The 20024-nt window shown below is 41.2% G+C and overlaps 1 protein-coding gene and 1 pseudogene across 4 annotated transcripts in view; both read left to right on the forward strand.

The window, feature by feature from the left end:
- The window catches only part of LOC138742615 (multiple epidermal growth factor-like domains protein 6), a 221777-nt gene that overhangs the window by 11074 nt on the left and 190679 nt on the right, over window positions 1-20024 (forward strand). For all 4 annotated transcript variants that reach the window (XM_069897268.1, XM_069897267.1, XM_069897270.1 and 1 more), the window contains exons 2-4: window positions 13345-13479; window positions 17195-17304; window positions 18342-18446. In XM_069897268.1, the coding sequence (XP_069753369.1) occupies window positions 13345-13479; window positions 17195-17304; window positions 18342-18446 (350 nt within the window). The remainder of the gene's footprint in view (window positions 1-13344; window positions 13480-17194; window positions 17305-18341; window positions 18447-20024) is intronic.
- Window positions 14098-14277, forward strand: LOC138743740 (U2 spliceosomal RNA; annotated as a pseudogene).

Below are 20024 nucleotides of genomic sequence, written 5' to 3' on the forward strand. Positions count from 1 at the left end.
TTTACATATAAGGCAATTCACCAATGTACCGTTACTGTTACCCTTTTTTTTTGTGGTGGTTTAAGGTATCCCAGAGGCTTTTTCTTTTTAGTTTAGGGGTTATAGATTTAGGATAAGTTAGTTACAGTCTCTTTTTTTTCTTTAGTTTTGTTTTTCTTGAAGGAACAAGAGATATAATATTGAATTCTGTCTGTTCATTTTTATTCTAGGATAAATTGTAATGACTTTGGTCATTTTTTTTATTCTCAAACTTTGTTATATGTGTGTGTGTGTGTGTGTGTGTGTGTGTGTGTGTGTGTGTGTGTGTGTGTGTGTGTGTGTGTGTGTGTGTGTGTGTGTGTGTGTGTGTAAGGATCTGTTATGGTTGACCCCATAATGTCTACTTTGTACTGTTCTAACTGGAACCAGGAGCATGGAGGTACAGAAACATAAAGCTTAGGTTACACTGGACAACGAATATTTTGCTTCCTGAACTCTTTTGGTTGTATATTATGGATTTGGGGCTGTTGATCACAGAAATCACCTTAAAACTTTCCTATTACGTACTTTTATTTGGATATAACCTATTTTTGTGATTTTTTTTCTGTCATATTTTGTCTACTTCAAGCATGTAAAACCATGAAGTACAACATATTGAAAATTCATTTTCTGCATTTACACTTCTTCCCTGCTGATCTTGGTGCAGTCAGTGATGAACGTGGTCAAAGATTTCACCCGGTCATTGTGACCATGGAAAGTGGTATCAGGGCAACTGTACGACTATTGTTGGGTACTGACAGGAGAGACATCATGGTGAATGCAAACATTTTTTAGGTCAGTTGAACTAATGCAATGTGTCAGCATCATTATGTGATTAAACAGGATAAATTCAATAAAAGTTAATTTAATATTTCTTCATCTTCTTACATGATTCAGCAAATCTGAAATTTGTGTTCATCTTGACTTTCTTTATCATAATCCCCATTATTTTCAGAAAGCAAACTTTTTGTTATTGGATTAGTGATAACCTCATCACGTTTAGAGGGTGCATTTAAAGGGCTCTAGCCACAGGACATTGGATGAAATGCTGGAAGATGGGATTATGTTGGATTGATCTATTTCGATTGTCAGAGATCCCACGGACTGTGTTGTAAATTCCCAATGACTCTACTTTGATCATGGAGAAATTTAATGATGGCTCTGTCTTGCAGATGATCATTGCATGCCAGGAGTGGAATGTGAATGATCCATTGCAACCCTGACTAGTGTCAAGGTCTTGCTGCATGTTGACTTACCTGCTTTTTCAAGTAAGGAGTTGAACATCATGGCTGAGTAGTGTCGTCATCACATAGAATGCTGAAAGAAAAATAAGGAACATTGACAGTGGGTGAAGGTGATTGGGACTTGGATATTGTGACATTGCCTGAAGAAGTTCTTCAGAGATGTTTTGATGACAGAATGATTCTGCAAGCTTGATGTTATTCCAGACTCTGCAGAGTATTCTCCCCCCCCCCACCCCCCCCCCCCCAACCTTTAACAGCACTGATGGATTTAAATTCAGCTAATGCTCTGTAAAGCTGCACTGGTTAATTAAAGCTTTGAGAAATGGAATTTTGCACCCTAGTGATTTCTGGAACCATGTAGCCCTTGTGGAGATAAAATGGGACTAGATGAGCAGATTGTCTGTTAGCCCGATGATCAAAGAATCCTTCCATAATTTTGCCAAAGTTTGACAGTCGGGTGATGTGGTCACTTTGGCGTTGCTCTAGTTTTTGAAAACTAGTTATACCAAGGCTATGTTTTACATTGTTGGTTTGATGCGAGTTGTAGGGGCAGTGAAACAGTTGGGCTTGAGATCTGGCTTGTCTGGAAACCTTTAAATGGAAAAAGAAAGAAGATACCTTTTTGGATATCCCAAAATGAGGAAATGTAGTTACTGTTATAACACAAGAAATATTATATTTTATTTCAAAGTTAAGATTTATTGTCAGAGTTCATACATGACACCACATATATCTCTGAGATTCTTTAACCTGTGATCAGGCAGAATTTCTACTTTATCGGTAGTGCAAAAACTATAAATGCATATAGAAAAGAGAGAAATGTCATCAAACTGTGCAATGCAGAAAGAATATTCAGTGATCAGGACTAAAGTAAGAATCCTTAAATAAGTCTGAGGTTCTTTTTTAGGAGTCTGATGTTGGAAGGGTATCAACTGTTCCTGAACCCGGTGATACAAGTCTTGTAGAACAAATACCTCTTTCCTGATGGCAGCAGTGAGACCTGGGCATGGTGTAGGTCCTTGATGATTGCTGCTGCTCTCCTATGTCAGCATTCCATGTAGATACTCTTGATGGCGGGGAGAGTTTTGCCTTTCATGACCTGGACTGTGTCCACTACCTTCACAGGGCTTTCCACTCAGAGGTATTAGTGCCCTCACACCAGGCATGATGCAAATGGTCATCACACTTTCCACTGCACATCTGATGAAGTTTTGGTGACATTGGGTGTGCGATTGTTGTTAAAATTTTGTTCCTCACGACAGAGAAAAAAGTCATTCAGCCCATCCACTCTCTGAGTAACTGCATTCCCATTTTCATGTAGGCTCTTTAATCTCGTGTAATCTTTCATCTATTTCCTCATAATTCAACTGAAGACTATCTTCACCAAGAGGAAATTATCGGTAGCTAGCTGAAGAATGCGAGGGGGAAATTGATGAAGCTGGGGGGAGATCCATAGAGTTACAGGGAAAATATGCAAACTCTACACAGGCAGCTCCAGAGGTCAGGACTGAACTTAAATTGGTGGAAATAAAGCAAAAATGCGAACCACTCTGCTGCTCTTTCTCTTAAAGACAAACCTCCCATGAACTAGCAAAGTGTTCATATCCTTGCTGAATAAGGTTAATTGTGGGGTACATATTCCAACGCCACCATAGATCCTTGTTGAAACTGAAACCCAAAAAATTAGGTAGTTTTGGTTTAACATCTCATCCTAATAACTACACAATTCCCCAGCACTGCATGAGAGTGTCATCCTAAATTTGTGTGTCTAAGCCATTTGAGTGGGACTTGCATCCACAAGCATCAGACTCAGTAAAAGCTGCTACCAATCATGTCTGAGGTAACACTTGCTTGAGGTCTATAGCCTCAGCTGTTTCAGCTGAACTCTAACACCATATGTGGTTCTTGTCCTGGTGAAGCCTCTGGATGTGGCTGACATGAATGACTGATTTTTTTTTTCCCTTTTAGCTGCAAAATGTTTTGCATTCTCTTGTGTTAGTTTCTGCCATGATAAAGGATGAGAATATCACAACCCACCTCCATCTATTAGTTGTCATTATTCGCCATTGGAAACGACTTGCATCCCACTTTATTAGTGAGAGACTGTTTAGTTTGTCCAGTAAAATCCCTATTATCCAGAATTCAAGCAACCGGCAAAAATAAATCACAGAAAATAAATAGGTAAAAGAATAAAAGTTTAAAATTGGCACCCCCTAGCAGTCATTTCACAAATTCACACAACACTTATCCGGCACCTACTTATCCCCATAGGTGCAAGATACTGGGGGTTTTATTGTATTTCCAATTTTATGTTCACTTTGGTGAGGATATGTGCTGTTCTGTATTATTGTTTCATCGTATCAAGTCCGAAGTTTTAACTGTGCCTGCTTCTCTTGAGATTCTCTGCATTCCTCCTTGAACCAGGGTTGGCCTCTTGCTTGATGGTTATGGGCCTGAACTTAAAAATCACGGCAAAACAAAATGGAAATACTGATGATGATTCAGAGACCTTCTTGCATGTCTAATCTTGAACTGCTAGATCTGTTCTGAATCCATCCTATTCAACATGATTGTCCCTCACCACTCAATGAGATTTTCCCGATTTGTGAGGGCAGAACCTGTCATGAACTACACATCACTGTGTGATCCACTTCTCTCATGGACTGATGTATCTTTGGCATTTAAGTTAGTGAGGGTGAGTGAGTTAGTTAGTTGCAGTAAGCTTTTCCCTCCTACAAGTGACCATAACTCCAATCACAACATTTTCCTGGCTATAATGTCCTTTTGAATCCATCCAGAACCACAAAACTTCTCCTGGAGATGGACTTTGGAAGGTGTCATGCAAAATCCTTGATATTCTCCGTTTGTCTAAATGGAGCTTAAAATGGTGAAGTAATGTTCCATCAGGTGAGGCAGGACAGTTATCGTTAATCAGTACAATGTTATTTTCCAAATATTTGAAATAATTTATGAGACTTCATGGACCCTTCAAACTCTGTTTTAAAAACTCTCATTCCTATTGTGACTGCCCATCAATAGTCTGACCTGATGGTGGGATAGGGCAGTGTTACGTACTAGATCAGCAACAATGGAAATTCACCAAGACAAGATAGTTGGAAGTGATCATTCTCTTTTGAAAGCCACTTATTCTGTGTTCTCCTTTGACCAGGAGTAACACGTAACAGTGCCTTTCTGGTTACTGCATCTTCAATCCTGTGTGACTTACAGCATGGTCAAGCACCTTCTTGTCTCAAAATGTCTGTTTTCAGTAATATGTTCTCTCAAAATACCTTTAATCATGTGACATGACATCATTGTTTTCTTTGAAGTTTAAATTCCAAACGTTTTACCAGCCAATGCCTCCGATCTGTCTGCTGACCAACCAGAAAAAACACAGCTGCCATCTGAGTTTCCATTCTAACAATATAGGTAAACAGGCAAAGAGTCTTTTGTTTAATCCTCCTTGAGCAAACCTATTGTCCAAGATGTTTCATGAATAAATGTTTCTGGTTTTACTGGGGTTGCTTATCAGACTTTGCAACTCTGAGAATGGCTTCTCTCTGAGTGTAATGGTGTGTCTGTGTGTCCTTGTATCAAAACCCACAAAATAACTTTACTAAAAATATATATTTTATAACTAAAGATTAATGATAACACAATTCCTTCACAGAAGAATTTTGTAAGTTAGAGGTATTGGCTGAAACATTGGATTGTGTAATTTCAGGCTATTCATTGATGACTGTCAGATATTGGCTGTTTTTGACTTTAACTCTGGATACCAGTGAGGAAGATGGCAGGTTTGGTTGAACAGGTCCAAAGAAGATTGGCAAAAGAATCAGAAGTGGTGTGAAAGAAAATGGCACACATTGAGTGTTTAGAATCTGGAATGCCCTACAAGAAGGAGGAATGGAGACTCATTCATAAAGGTGTTTGAAGGAGAATTGAATTAGTGCTCGAGCGACAAAAAAATGCAGAGCTAAGGAGAAAGTATGGAGTTTGGGCCTACTGAATTGTTCTTGCAGAGAACCAGGATTGAATGATCCTGGAGTTAAAGAAGAATGTCTGCAGATGCTGTGGTCAAGTGTGCTGGAGAACCTCAGCAGGTCAGGCAGCACCCATAGGAAGTAAATTGTAACCAATGTTTTGGGCCTGAGCCTGCTGAGGTTCTCCAGCACATTTGTGTGTTGAATAACCCCATTTCACATTGGAATCTTTCTCCTTTTCTGTGAACTGGTGGTCAACCCACTGTTCTATGGATCTTAGGAGGTCAGCTGACTTTTATTCTTGTACAGTGTTGTAAGATTTTGATATAACAGTGAATTACTGGGCAATTTCAGAGAGTAGGTAAAATTCTGCTTTAGAGTTCTATGTAAAGCACACCATGTAATCAATTTCCTTTTCTAAACCATACTTTTGAACCATGTGTGGTAAACCACTGTTGTATGTATTTGTCTGGTAGGGCACACCCATTGGCCAGCTATACCTGTGGCCCTTCCCACAGGCTCCTGTATAAAGGAGACTATTTCAAAGCCCCCTTCTCCGTGCAGGGCAGTCAAGCAGTATGTATATACCTGTTGGTTTCTAAACCTCAGTCTTATGAATTATTGATGGTGCATCACCATACAGCTTTTAATGATGTATTTATTGTCAAATGCATGGCATACATATGTGCCGAAATTCATACTTGCTTCAGCCTAACAGATACTTGTAAAGGAAAACTCATAGTAATCTAATTGAATTAGGTTAAAAGAGACAATAAGATAGATAATAAATATTCACAGTAATCCTAGTGCAAAAAGCAATGCAATAATGCAGATTGTCCATGATTAGTGTACCAAGAAGAGCTTCAAGAACCTGATAGCCGTTGGATACAAACTATTCTTAAACCTAGAGATGCTGGTCTTTGGGTGTGTGTATTTTCTGCCTGAAGGTATCAGCAAAAAGTGGTTGTGACCAGAGTGGTGAAGGCTTGCGATGGGTGGGACACAGATCCTGCGATGCCTATGTTTACTATCTTATGCAGCCTTCTGCATTCCTGGGCGTGCAAACTCCCAAATCGAATTGTGACGCCACAAACCAGAACACTTTCCACAATGCATCTGTAGAAGCATGACAGAGTATCCTGATGACCATCTTCTAACAAATATTGTAGTTATTTGGTCAACATTTTTTAACCACTCTTTAATTCCTGTTCTTTTTAATTAAATCCCCAGTTGCTAGAATATAGAAGTCTATACCGCAGTCTTGTGCCAACTTAATCACCTTTTCTAACAACTACCTAGATACCCCTATTGCACAACCCTCTATTTTTTTCAGTTCCATGTACTGATCTTAAAATAAAAACCCTGTTGTACCTGCCTCCACCGCTGATGCCAGCAGCGCATTCCATGCACCCATCATTTTTTTGTGTGAAAAATATACCAAATTTGCTTGCAATCTCTTTCAAAATCATGGATTACTGATTTAGGATGCTGCTAAGGGGTTTGGCTTCAACAAGAATCTGAAGGTTTGACAGGTTTGACGACATTATAAATTGCATCCAGTCCCCTAAATATTTTTGTCTGTTCCAGTAAGGTTAGCCAGTGCTTGTGGTATGTTATCTTTTTAGATGAATTACATCATCCTGCTTTGTAAAACCACAAAATAATCCAACACAGTTGTATGGAATATTACCCAGGATTTGCCTTTTTCTGATGCTGCGGGTCTATTGACAGGAATCCTACACCATTACTAAAAAGAACCAGATTTAGCTCTATGCATGCTACTACTTAGAGAAAACATAGGAAGATGATTTCACTTGGGAGGTGAGGTCTGGGCCTGATGTCGCACTCACCCATGGAAAGTGCACACATAATACATTGCCTCTCCTTTCTTGGTGTAGTGATCGCCACGTGGGCACTGTCTGGCTTACCAGGCATGAGGTCACTGCAAATAACCTTTCCTACATTACTGCGTCCTTCATAACACAACCGAGTATTTGGCGGTATGACTGGATGGGTAGGCTGGTCTCGTTACCCTTGGTTGGAAACCAGCCTAAGAGAAGGAAAACTGATTTTAAACCTGGGCACAAGGGGCTCGTTAGCCTCGTCATGCTATCCATCTAGGAGATGGACACTGACGTAATACTTACGACCCAAGGACCGCTGTCACTGTTCTAACTTGCTAGGCCAAGGCAGATTAAACCCTGGATTTAAAGGGTGAGGCCAGAACTGCACACACTGTACTCCTAAAGAATCCATTATGTAGGCTCGAAGGACATGCTTCCATATCTATGATCTTTTCTGGATCTTCGTTCATGAAGCTAAGCCGTGATAAAAATGATACAAGGTAATTATTAATATATATTAATATGATGATACTTTACATAAAAATTACCCCAAAAGAAGTTAGAATGTGGAATGATGTTGCAAGGAAAAGTTGCATTTAAAGAAAACTGAGGACAGAGACATGATGGAGGAAGAAATAGAAGATCAATTGATGATATTGAGATGCAAAGAGGTGGGAAGATGAGTATAGGCTATAAACATTCTTGTGGAAGTTGTGGGACTGAATGTTCCATTTCTTTGGCATAGGTAGATTTCACGGTTCAGATTTACATACATGACATCACATGCAACCCTGAGTTTCTTTTTCATGTGGGCCAGGCAGAATTACCACTTTTTGTTTGTGCAAAAAAAACTGTACGCAATGTTCACATGTAAACAAATAATGAACTGTAAACAGATAATGAAATGTATACAAACTGAGCAATACAGAGAGAATTTAAAAATTCAAAGTGCAAAATTGAGTAGCTGATTGAGTCTGTTGTTGAGAGTCTGATGGTGGAAGGGTAGCAGCTGTTCCTGAACCTTGTTTTTGGAGTCTTGTGGCACCTATATCTCTTTCCTGATGGTTGCAACAAGAACAGAGCATGTCCTGGATGGTGTAGATCCTTAATGATTGCTGCTGCCCTCCGACAGCTGCACTCCCTGTAGATGTTCTCGATGGTGGGCAGGGATTTGGCTGTAATGTCCTGGGCTGTGCCCATGTCCTTTAGGACGGCTTTACGGTCAGGTATATTGGTGTCCCCATACCAGACCGTGATGCAGCTGGTCAGCTCACTTCCCACCACACCTCTGTAGAAATTTGCCAGGGTTTCTGATGTCATACCAAATCCCTGCAAACTCCTGAGGAAGTAGAAGTGCTGACGTGCTTTCTTGGTTTATTTTTTCCTTTTATAGATGTTCTGGATGGTGGTGTGCTCAGCTCTGAGACAGAGTGTTGTAGACATGTGACACATTTTATCCTGACAATTCAGTGCTCTCCTGAGTGGTTCAGAACTTGCGGTCAAATAAAAAAAATCGTTCCTGCTTAAATCTTGCTACAGGGGAGACCTGCATTAGTTTGTCCTCTGTCAGGGAGCATGTAGTACAGGGTTCCTTTTGTTATCATCTAATAATCCATTTAAATGTAATATACAAGATGAACTTCAACTCTTGTCTGCTGCAAGGCAAACTAAGAGTCACTATGAGCATTGCCCAGACTCTGAACAAAAGGAGAATATGAATCAAAAGAGAGTCCCTTCAGATACATTGCGTGACTGTGGATTTGCCTGTCGTGCTCCTGCTTCCACACAGACTCCAGTTCAAAATATCAGCAACCCCTGCTCCAGATGCAAACCTCTGATAAGATCAGTGTGTATCAGATATATTTAGTGCCCAAGGCCCCTCGGGAACTCAGCACCCTCTCGAATCCCAGTTCTGATAGCTGAGCCAGTTCCAGAAGCCTGCCGTCACTTGTGTGGGTCCTTCAGCTGCTGAGCCCCTCACTGGACTGCTGCTCTGGTCACTGTACCGTAGGCTCACCTCCTGTGCTTCTCCCTCTCTACAGGGGGAGAAGGGGATGTGTTTCCAGTTTCTGGTGCCCTTTGCTGGTCCGCTGCTCCACCGGAGTCTCCAACGCATCTTGGGCACCGACCTCTGAGGTTGCAAGATTTCATCAAAAAACACCATTAGCTCCTTTAACAGTCTGTTTAAAGCAGACACGGAGCTTTCGTCATTAAGACCCGGTGGTAGGATCCTGCGGAGAAGACCTGTATCTCCACTCCCTGCAGTCCCAGGTCCGCACCAGTGGCAGCACTGCAGTTTAAAGCAGAAGTTGGCAGTGACACAAATGAACTCTGCAATGTTAGGATATCCTGTATTGCATTGTATAATTACAAGAAGTTTTAAATTGGTTGATCTCAACCAGAACGTGTGTTAATAGTGGTGAGGTTATGACAAGGCTGATTATATTGGCAATCATGCTTCTCAGAGGCTGGATAAGAACTTGTAGTAGTTGCTGGACATTTGGGTTGGGATGTTCAAGAACTCTTTTGCTCTGCTCATGCCCACCAACAATGTAGAAGAACATTCAGAGATTCGGTCCTTAATTGGAACTGATTTTACACCATAGTTCCATGACTCTACATATCAATTACATGCACCATGTAACAATATTCCCTTTTTAGGAATGCAAGTAATTTTGTTGCATAATATCAGACCCTTTAACTTACTGTAGAGCGACAGACCCAGCTTTCCTGCTTTTTTTGATCTGAATCATAATTGAAATTGCAACCATACTTTAAAGATAAATTTATTTTTAAGCTTTTATGAAACCATGGCAATGAAGCCCATAAAGGTAAATTATTTTTTCTTCAGCAAATATTAGTGACCATGAAATGTATAGTTTCCATAAGCAACTTGCAATTTTTGGGTGGTGCTGTGCATAGGCTGTAGGTAGCACTGCTACTAGTGTGGACATGGGCATGGAAACATTGCTCCTCCGCGGAGTCCTGCTGCTGGGTCTGTGCATGTTAAAATTGTCGGGAGAGTAGGTCCAACGTAAGTATTTTTTTTAAAAAAGGGAAGCTAGAATGCAACACAAAAGTTATCAGTGGCCACATTTCAGGGTAGTGGTGCAAGGCATCAGAGTGGGATACACCTCTTCCCTCATTGCTGAGAAGGAGAAGAAGGAGAGACGACCCTACAGGGTTGGAAACCCCAGCAACGGACCACCATGGGGCTCAGCAGCCAAAGGCCTCGCACCAGGCTTGAGGCTGCTGGTGACAGGCTTCTAGGTGCCAGGTAATGGAACTGGGATTTGTGAGGGTACTGATGGCGAATAGGGTTCCTAAGGGTCTCTGGCACTGACCGATTCCTCATTGTTCCATGGGTTCAGAACCAAGGGCTGATGGGGTTGGCCTGGATGCCTTGAAGATGTGTTCACTGCTGAATGGCAGTCTGTGTGGCTGTGGAGATCACTGGGGCACAAAAGGAGATGGCGTCAGAAGTGTCAGGATCCATGAACACTGTCCTTTAGGGACCCTTTGTGTTGAGCTCCTAATGGCCACCCATTTCAATTCCCTATCTCATTTCCTTGCTGATATGTCCGTTTATGGTCTCATGCACTGCCAGACTGAGACCACCTGCAAATTAGAGGAACAACACCTCAAATTCCATCCAGATGGCATAAATATCAACCTCAAATTTCTGTTAAACCTTTTCCCCCCCCCTCCCCACTCCTGGTCCTTTCCTCCAGTTCCCCCCTCTTGCCCTCTCTCTCTCCCCCTCATCCTCCTTTCGCAAAACCAAAATCAATTCTCACCTTTCCTATTATCATACATAGTTGACACCTCTTTCCTCTTGGTCTGAAGTCCTCCTCCCCCTCCCATTCTTCCCCTTTTCTCTCCCTTGTCTTTATTCCGATGCCTGTCTACGTTTTGCTTACACCTTGAGGAAGGGCTCAAGCGTCCTATGGACGCTGTGAGACTAGCTGAGTTCCTCCAGCATTTACTGTGTGTTTTTACTACAATTACAGCATCCACAGACTTCTGTGTTTCACTCTCTTTTGCTTCCCTTTTTTGACTTGATAGAGATGATGGCCTAGTAACACCTTTTTGTGTGCAGTTACAGGGAAAATAGGGAAAGCAATTTTTGTGTGTTTTGGGGAGATGACAATAAATGGAATCTTGATCCAGGGAGCCATTCTCCCTACTCAACCATTTTTTGGCTCTGGCCCACCCCCCCCCCCATTCCCCCCCCCCCCCACCGGGGACTCAGCTCAGTTTATGCCCCCCACCCCTGTGAAGCATCCAAGTTTTGGTTTCTTCCAGACTTCTCTCCGACCTACTACACAAAAAAAACATTAAAAGCATTTATTTTGCTCGAGGTGAAAAGAAGTCGAGGCTTTTACTTAAATGCGCTGTAGCCCCTGTAGGGCCCCCATTGAGAAAGACTGCTCTAGACGATAGATTTCATATTTGGGTTTGCTGAAAGGATTTGCTTCTGGTAATGGGGTAATTCATAATGCTACTGATGGACTTTCTATTCAACCATATGAAATTCCTTGCAGCCAAGGTTTGTTTTTGTGGAGATGTGATTGCAGTAATTTTGAGAGCAGAAAGCTGAATGATAATGGAATAATGAGAAAAGGTTGTCAGGCACAACATCCCCACTAGATGGTGCAGCTTCATGCAGTGTCCTCGTCAGCTGGCAGTAATGCCAACCTCTGGAGAACCAAAATTGTCATGAACCAAATGAGTGTCTGCTTTCAAGTCCTGTGGAATCCTTCTGTGATTCCAGAAGGTACTCGATTAACTTCAAGGTGATACCCAAAAAATCCGGCTGTGCCTTCTTTCCTCGGCAAAGATCAAATTTCCTCTTGAAATCTCTTTGTTATTCACTGAGCTCAAAAGCAGCAAACACTTCTCGGGTTGCAAACAATCCTTTCAAGTACATAGAAAAAGGCCCTTCAGCCCATCTAGTCTCTGCTGAACCATTATTCTGTCTCATCCCATTGACCTGCACCCAGACTATACCCCTATCGAATTTTTTTCCCATGTGTTAAGAAAAAAAAGTGCCAGGATAACTTGAAAATAGTAAAAGCTTAATTTATCTATTACGTAAGTCCACCTGCCAAACATGCAAGGGAATCAGTGGAAAAGGAGTCCATATCCCACTTTTAATGGATAAAATTCAAAATATATTACTGAGAAATTGGATTGCAATAAAACACAACGTTATTTAGCGCTCTCTTCCACTGACTCTTCCGCTATGGCATTCCAGATTCCAAGCACTCTGTGTGAAAACATTTCCAATCAGGTCCCCATCTAAACCTCTTACCGTACTTTAAACCTAAGTCTTTTTGTTTCAGGCATCCCACTACGGGGAAAAAAATATATAATGCTCACACTCAAGTGAATCTCTTCTGCATCCTCTCCCACGCAACTGCGTCCTCTCTGTAATGTGGTAACTAGAACTTTGCGCGGATCTCTAGATCTTGCCTAACCACTTTTATAACGGTTAACATGATGTTCTAGCTCTTCATAGCCGAACAGATCTTCACGCACCTCTTGACTCTTTGCTGCTCTGCATTCAGGGAAGTGTGTTAGCTTTTACAGGCACATTCCATAAGGCAACCACATAGCAGAGTCCACATGTTTGGGGGGGTGTGGGTTACTTGACAATAGGGGATATCCAAGTCCTGGTCAGTAGGATGAAGGTCAGAGAGAGAGAGGAAATGTTGGTCATTACCTTGAGGTGGGATGATTTGCAAAGAATAAATGTCAATATCTCACAAGAATTGATAAGGTGATTTGCATTGTTCACACCTGCAGAATGGAGATTCTCTCAGAAAATGTATGCTAATATGGAGCTCTTGAGTAAGTTGGGTGGAAGTTGGTGTTACATGAACACTGACTTCACTTTTTGTGTGCAGTGAAATGTTAGGCTTGCTTAATATGACCAATTCAGGTAAGTGCTCAGCCATTTGGAATTGGACCAAATGATATCTTAAAAATGGATGCACTACATTCTAGTTTCAGGGCTAGTACATTTTGTGGAAATCTTAATATATTTATCTGGGAACTTTATGATGAGGATTACATCTATATTATAAGAATAAATGGTATATTTGTGCAAATTAACCATTTAGATTCTTTTCTTTCAGTTAAATGGATGGTGGAGTAGAGTTTTATTTAGGAAAAGGAGAAAAATCTGGAAACTGATCAAGGAATCTGAATGATCTAAAATGTGACTTTTAACTTTGGGCCTATTTCTGGCAGGCCCCACGTGTGCACAGAGCAGGCACTGGCCATGGTGGGACACAGACAGCCTTGCGTGCAGGCCTTTACACGAGTGGTTAAAGTATGGAAGCAAGGATGCACTGCACATCGGTGGTGTGTTGGGTACGAAAGAAGGTAAGATAAAATTTTTAAACCTTGCCTTCAATGTGGCCCCTTAACTGAATTACCAAGGATCAGGGATGTGCGTAGGTTTGTGGTCACAGCCAGGGATTGGAGCGGTTGTCTACTTTCAGCTCCATTTAAACTCGCTGGCTTCATTGACAAATTGATTGTTACTGCATAAAATGCTAGAAAATGAAATTAAAAGCGTTTGAGTATGGGAGTAACTTTCAATGGTCTGGAAAATCTGCTGATTCCCCAAAGTTGCAGCATTCACAGAGTTTTTCTGCAGTTTTGATCTTTATGATTTATTCATTCCTTGCCTTTGTAACTGTTGTATCAGATAAGTTATTAAAAGTTTTCAAACAAAATGTAGCTCTTTTAATTATACATGAATGCATTTGTGAGTAGCTTGAAAACAGTTTCTTTTGAAACCTTCCCAGGAAAAGGTAGGCTCAGGGATTGATGACCAACTCTGCCATTTTTAGTCCAAGGAATTGGCTTGTCATACTACTTTAGAATGTGAGAGCACTTTCCATTATTGCCTCTTCACAGAAGAATTATACTGACTATTTTTCACTTTCACCTCTGACACTTTCTACTCTTTAACAATTTCCTGTCTTCTGCTTCCTCCCTGCTCATTCTCATTATGAGTGTCAAATTGTTCTTATCAGGTTAATATCTGATACGTCCCTTATCTAGGGACCATATATTAAATTGATATTTGAAACAGGGAGATGGAATAGGGGCTTGCTCCGTCCACTCCACGCATCGACCCACTATTGCAGTGCCTCTGGGAACGGTGCACTAAAAAAAAAATTGCTTGATACACAATTCCCACTTCAGGATGTGTTGAGTATCCTTGACTGCTTTCTTGAACTGGGGACCAGCCTTCCTCTATTATCACCTCCAAAATGTGGCTGAACTCAGTCCCACATTATACAACTCCTTTAACTCCTCTCATTTGTCCAAATAAGTGGTGTATCCAAGGGAACCCACGTGGTCCAAGAGGGCTAATTTTTGTTGCTTACGCGGGGAAGATGTTCCTCCATTGCATCTCTAGCCTCTCTTTCTCTGATATATTGATGAGCGTAATCGTGCTACTTTCTGCTCCCACAAAGAATGTGAATGTTTTATCTCATTTGCTTTCAATTTCTGCCCTTCTTTCACATTTACCTGCTCCATCTGTGACTCTTGTTCTCGGCCAGTTTTTCTGTTTCCACTTCAAGGGATCGCTAACCAACTTCATTGACAAGCTTGCATACTCACACAGATCTAGCATCTCCCATATTGTTTCCTATCAGGAATTGACTCCATTCTTTCAATTTATCCACCTGCGTAATTTCTGTTCTGATAATATATTTTACACCGTTGCTGTCAAGGTGTCTTTTCTGGAAATGTGATTGTAGTCTTTTCTCTACTGTGTTTGACACAAAAGTTAATCCTCAGATCTATTTCTCGCACTTTGGAGCCCAAATTGCCCTTCCCCCTTCAACCCAGAGCAAGGAAATGGCCCCACAGGTCTTCAACTCACTCTACCGACCTTCATGTTTAATGGATCACATTCCATAATTTCTGCTATTATCAATTGGATACAAACACCAAACACTTATTCTAGAAAAGCACAAAGGCTGCAGATGCTTGGATCTTGAGCAGACAAAGAATTGCTGGAGAAACTCAGCAGGTCAGACAGCAGGCATGGATAGAAATGATCAGCTAATGTTTCGGGTCTTGTTCAAGAGTTGATACCCAAAATGTTGACTGACCATTTCTCCCCATGGACTGCTGAATTCTTCCAGCAACTCTTTGTCTGTTTTGCATCTTACTCTTTTCTTGTATTTGATGAAGGGACCATTGGTATTTCCACCTTGACCAACACTAACTTTCCCATGTAACCGTAGGAACTACCACATCTTTTACCTATTCTTTACCCACAATGCAGAGGCCCAAACATTTCTTCCAGTTGCTGCAGCAATTCACTTCTACTTATTCTGATTTTAGTGGCCTGCATTCAGTGAGCACAGTGTGACCTGCTCTATATTTATTGAGCCAAACCTATTTGGGGTGACCATTTTGTAGAGGATCTCTATTCAGTTGCTAAGGTCAACTCTGAACTTTCAGTTGCCTGTAACGTTTAATTTCCATCCCACTTCCATGTTGAGATCTTTGCTTTCTTGCACTGTTCTAGGGACAAAACTCATTTTGACAAGAAGCGTACAGGTGTCGCACTTAATAATTCGCATTGATTTCAACTGTTTCAGGACTGGCCATTAATGATGAAAGTCATTCATCCAGCAATGTTGACTCGTTCTCTCTCCATAGATGGCTCCTGATATTTCCAACATTTAGATCTCTAGCCATTGCAGTGTTCTGTATCCCACAGTTCCAGCATTGATTTTCCTCTCTTCTCTGTTTTCGACTTTGAACAGACAAGCTGCTATTAACAACCTATCTCCACTTTGGCACCATCATCACCATGGGTGAATTGATTTCTCTATTAAATTAAATTTAGATGCACAGCACAGTAACAGACTCACAAGCCCATGCCATCCAATTGGCCTAAAACCCTGGTACGTTTGCTGAAGGGTGGGAGGAAACTGGAGCACCAGGAAGAAACCCATGCAGATGCGGGGAGAACAGCCAGAGTCCTGATAGACAGCTCTGGATTCGAACCCTGGTAGTGAAGCAGTGTTGCACGATGCTGCCTTTTATGCTAAACGTGCTTTGTTCTTCTCCCCAACACCTTGCTATCCTATCACAGACTTCATTCTCTTCACCTCTCCTCCTTCCCTGCAACATACATCATGTTTGAATTCCAAACTTTTCCTCACCTTGATGAAAGATCAGCTGCCTGAAATGTTAACTCTGTTTCTCTCTTAATTGATATCACCTGGCCTGTTGAGGATCTTGAGCATTTCCTGTGCTTTCTGACTTGGCCTGTTTGGATATAAATGGAAGTTCAGAATAATATGATTTAAAGCCCTTTTCATTGGATTGAGAAGTAAAGGAAAATCGATAGCTTTATTTTTGCAACCAAAATGAAATACTTCTCTTTGCTTATTGTTGTTGATGTTTGGGTCCAAAGTTATCCATTTATTGCCTGTTGATGAAGTATCTGAGACTAAGAAATCTACTGACTTGAGAGTGAAAGTATAGAGGTGAATACAATCTGCAGCTGTTATCTGTCAGAAATTTTGCCCGATGTTTCTGGTGATGGAGAAGTTTAGAAACGAGATTCAGCTCAGAACATGACCAATCTTATGAGGTGGTGGTGGACTGTGCTATTGAATGAAGTGGAGGGAAATAGATCAGACACAATGGCAGATGTTAAGGAGGATAATTATTTGGGGGAAAGTGTGGGTATTTGGGGTTATGCTTGTGCAGAGAAGAATGGTTGGCTGAGTGGCTCGACATTGCAGTCCAATTTATCTCACTGTGTCCACAGAAAGCAAGCAGTATGAGCAAATGATTTTTGGATTTTCTTGTCAGTTGATCAGCAGGGAGAGAGAACGAGTCAACATTGCTGGATGAATGACTTTCACCATTGATGGCCAGTCCTGAATCCAGTGAGATTCAGTGGTCCATTTCCCCCTTTTAGTACATACTGCTGATTGGCCAAGTTAAAGTATTTGCCACATGGAAAAAGCTGAATTTGCCTCTGTGTTTTCCAGTATTATAGCAAAATTAATTGATCTGGATATTTAAATATTGACTGATCATTTTGTTACAGGACTGGTTACTATACAGCCTACAGACAGGTATATAGTATAGAGCTCCAGAACACCTACAAATGCTGCCTAGGATGGAGCCAGCAAAATGAAGAGCCAGGCTGCTTACACCGTAAGTGTACCTCCCCCTTTAGGATGTTCGATGATGACTACTTCATGAAAATGTCAGGCGAATGAAGAAAACAAATGATTCTAGAGTGGAGGATATAACCCTGATGTCGGATCAGACTGTGGTCCTGTTTATTGAATGAACGATTGTATATCTGCTGAGTGAGGATTGATCTCATCATTGAAGAGGTTGTGACATTAGGAGCAATCTTGATTGATTGAAAAACTGCTCTGCAAAGTACATAATGATGCTGTTGGCCACGCAGCCACGAGTTATGGAATTCCCAATTCAGATGGTGGTAGGTTGGTCACAATCTTGGAATTTCCCTCTAGTCTTCATTCCCACATAAAATGTGGCTAACAATGGGTTCTATGTGGTCTGACCCATTGGATTCAAAAGATCCTGATTTGTATGAAGGGGTGTATTGGAGCAATACCCCTGAATGAAAATTAAAACAAAATGCAGATGCTGAAAATCTGAAATAAAAACAGAAAATGCTGGAAAACTTTAGCACATCAGGCTTTTTAAGAAACAAAAATGGTTAGACTGGTATGGGCCAAATTCAGGCAAATGGGACTAGCTCAGAAAGGCATTGGTCAACATGGATGAGTTGGGCTGAAAGACCCATTTCCATGGTGTAGGATTATAGTACTTCTGAACTTTATTGTTTATTAACTTTATTAAGGGAATATTGGAAAAGTAAAGATAACACATCAACTATCTCACCCGCTACTTCCAAGGTCCTTAGCTCAAATCCATTTGGACTCTAAGATCTATCATCCAGCAGCCACAACAATCTGCTTGGTACCACTTCAATGGTGATAATGAATTTATTGTTATATTCATTGCAAAGGATTCATATGCTCTGTAATTTCCCTTATCTCTCTTAATTTATAAACCTTTTCATTTTCCCTTCTCTAGCATTTGGAATGCAAAGTCAAAGTACAAGCAAGTTCATTTTCTTTAAAGCGAGAAGAATTGTATGAATTACTTTAAAATATTGCACTATTCTAATGTGAATTCTGTTATTGTTTCTTCAGCCAGGTGCACTATTGGTGTATGTTTCAATGGAGGTAAATGTACTGAAGGCATCTCCCAAGTGTGTCACTGTCCAGAGGGATTCCAGGGTCCACGATGTCAGTATGGTAAGGTCTTCCAAAATGTATTCATTTTCTCAAGTGTTAAACAATTTATTAATGAATTAAACAATCTGTTTCAGTCAATGTTTTGGAGGTAGGTTGGACATAGGACTCTCATTGTGCAGCAAACAAGGCCACTTTATCCAGAAGGGAGGGTGAAATAAAGGGCAGAACAGAAGCTCCTGCAAGTTTTTCCAAATAAAGCAGGTGTTCCCCATCTATTGAGGGAGAAGATGGGTAGATCTTTTAATATATTCCAGTTGAGTATTCTGGAGAAGGTGAGACCTTTGGAAACCAGGATCAGGAGGAAGTGGAGCAAATAGGTCTGAACTGAATTGTTTATTGTAACGCAAGCCATGCTACAGTGTAAAGCAGCCATCTCAAACTTGTAATGGTGATGGCCCCCTTATGGCCCTGATCAAAGTTTATGTGTCTCGTTCCCTGTGAAGCAGTCAAGTTTAGTTGGCTTCTCTCCTACCAACTGCATAAAAAATGTTTTATGATTTCAGTCCATGGCCCCCTTAAGTATGCTGTGGCCCCTAGCAGGGCAGTAAGACCCCTGTTGAGAAAGGTTGATGGAAAGCTTTATTTTGTGTGTTATCCAAACAAGTAAATGTGTATAGCAGGAAGTGTGATAATAACAAACAAATAAATAAACTGATGAATTAAAAAGTGTATGGATGGTGTTACAATTGGTCAAATGGTGAAAAGTATAGAGAGTAGTACAAAAACATAGAGCTGGGCATAGAGAAAAGTTCAGTGGACATCATTGAGTTGATGGTCTTCCAGGAGTTCTAGATGTCTGACTCTGTGTGCATGCCTGGGAACAAGTTAAGTCAAGACACTTATTTATTGTTCATACCATGCTCGCACAGTAAAGACAAAATAGCATTTCTCCAGGACTTCGGAGCATATTTACATGAATATGTTAGAATAGAAGTTAAACACTTAAGATATATACTGTAAAAGTCCATGGTACTCTATCCACAAGCGTTTTGGGAATTCAGGAGCCTGATGGGCTTTGGGGTGGGGGGGGGGGTGAAATCTATTGTCCAATCTGGACATAAGGGCCCAAGCACTATAGTACCTCCTACCGGATGGCAGAAGGGAGAACAGTTTACACGAAGGGTGTGGAGTCCTTCACAATGTTTATTGCCTTTCGCCTGCATCGAGTGTTGTAGATGTCCTTCATGGTAGGAAGAGAACCCCAAATGATATTTTCCGCTGACTTCACTCTCTCCTGCAGAGTCTTTCGGTCTGAGTTGATACAGCTTACAAACCTGACGGTGATGCAGTTGCACAGGATGCTCTCAATACATCCTCTACAGAATGTAGGGAGGATGGAGGGTGGGGGGGTGGGAGATGAACTTTCCCCGGCGTTCTCAGGAAGTCGAGGCTCTGCTGGGCTTTCTTGACTATGGAGCTGGTGTTAAGGGTCCAGGTGAGATTCTCCATCAAGTGTACTCCAAGGAACTTGATACTCTTGACGACCTCAACGGTGGAGCCGTCAATGGTCAGCGGAATGTGGTACCTCCAGGCCCTCCTGAAGTCAATAAACATTTCTTTGTTTTATTAATATTCAGA

Source organism: Narcine bancroftii, chromosome 9, assembly GCF_036971445.1.
Source record: "Narcine bancroftii isolate sNarBan1 chromosome 9, sNarBan1.hap1, whole genome shotgun sequence".
Taxonomy (NCBI): Eukaryota; Metazoa; Chordata; class Chondrichthyes; order Torpediniformes; family Narcinidae; genus Narcine; species Narcine bancroftii.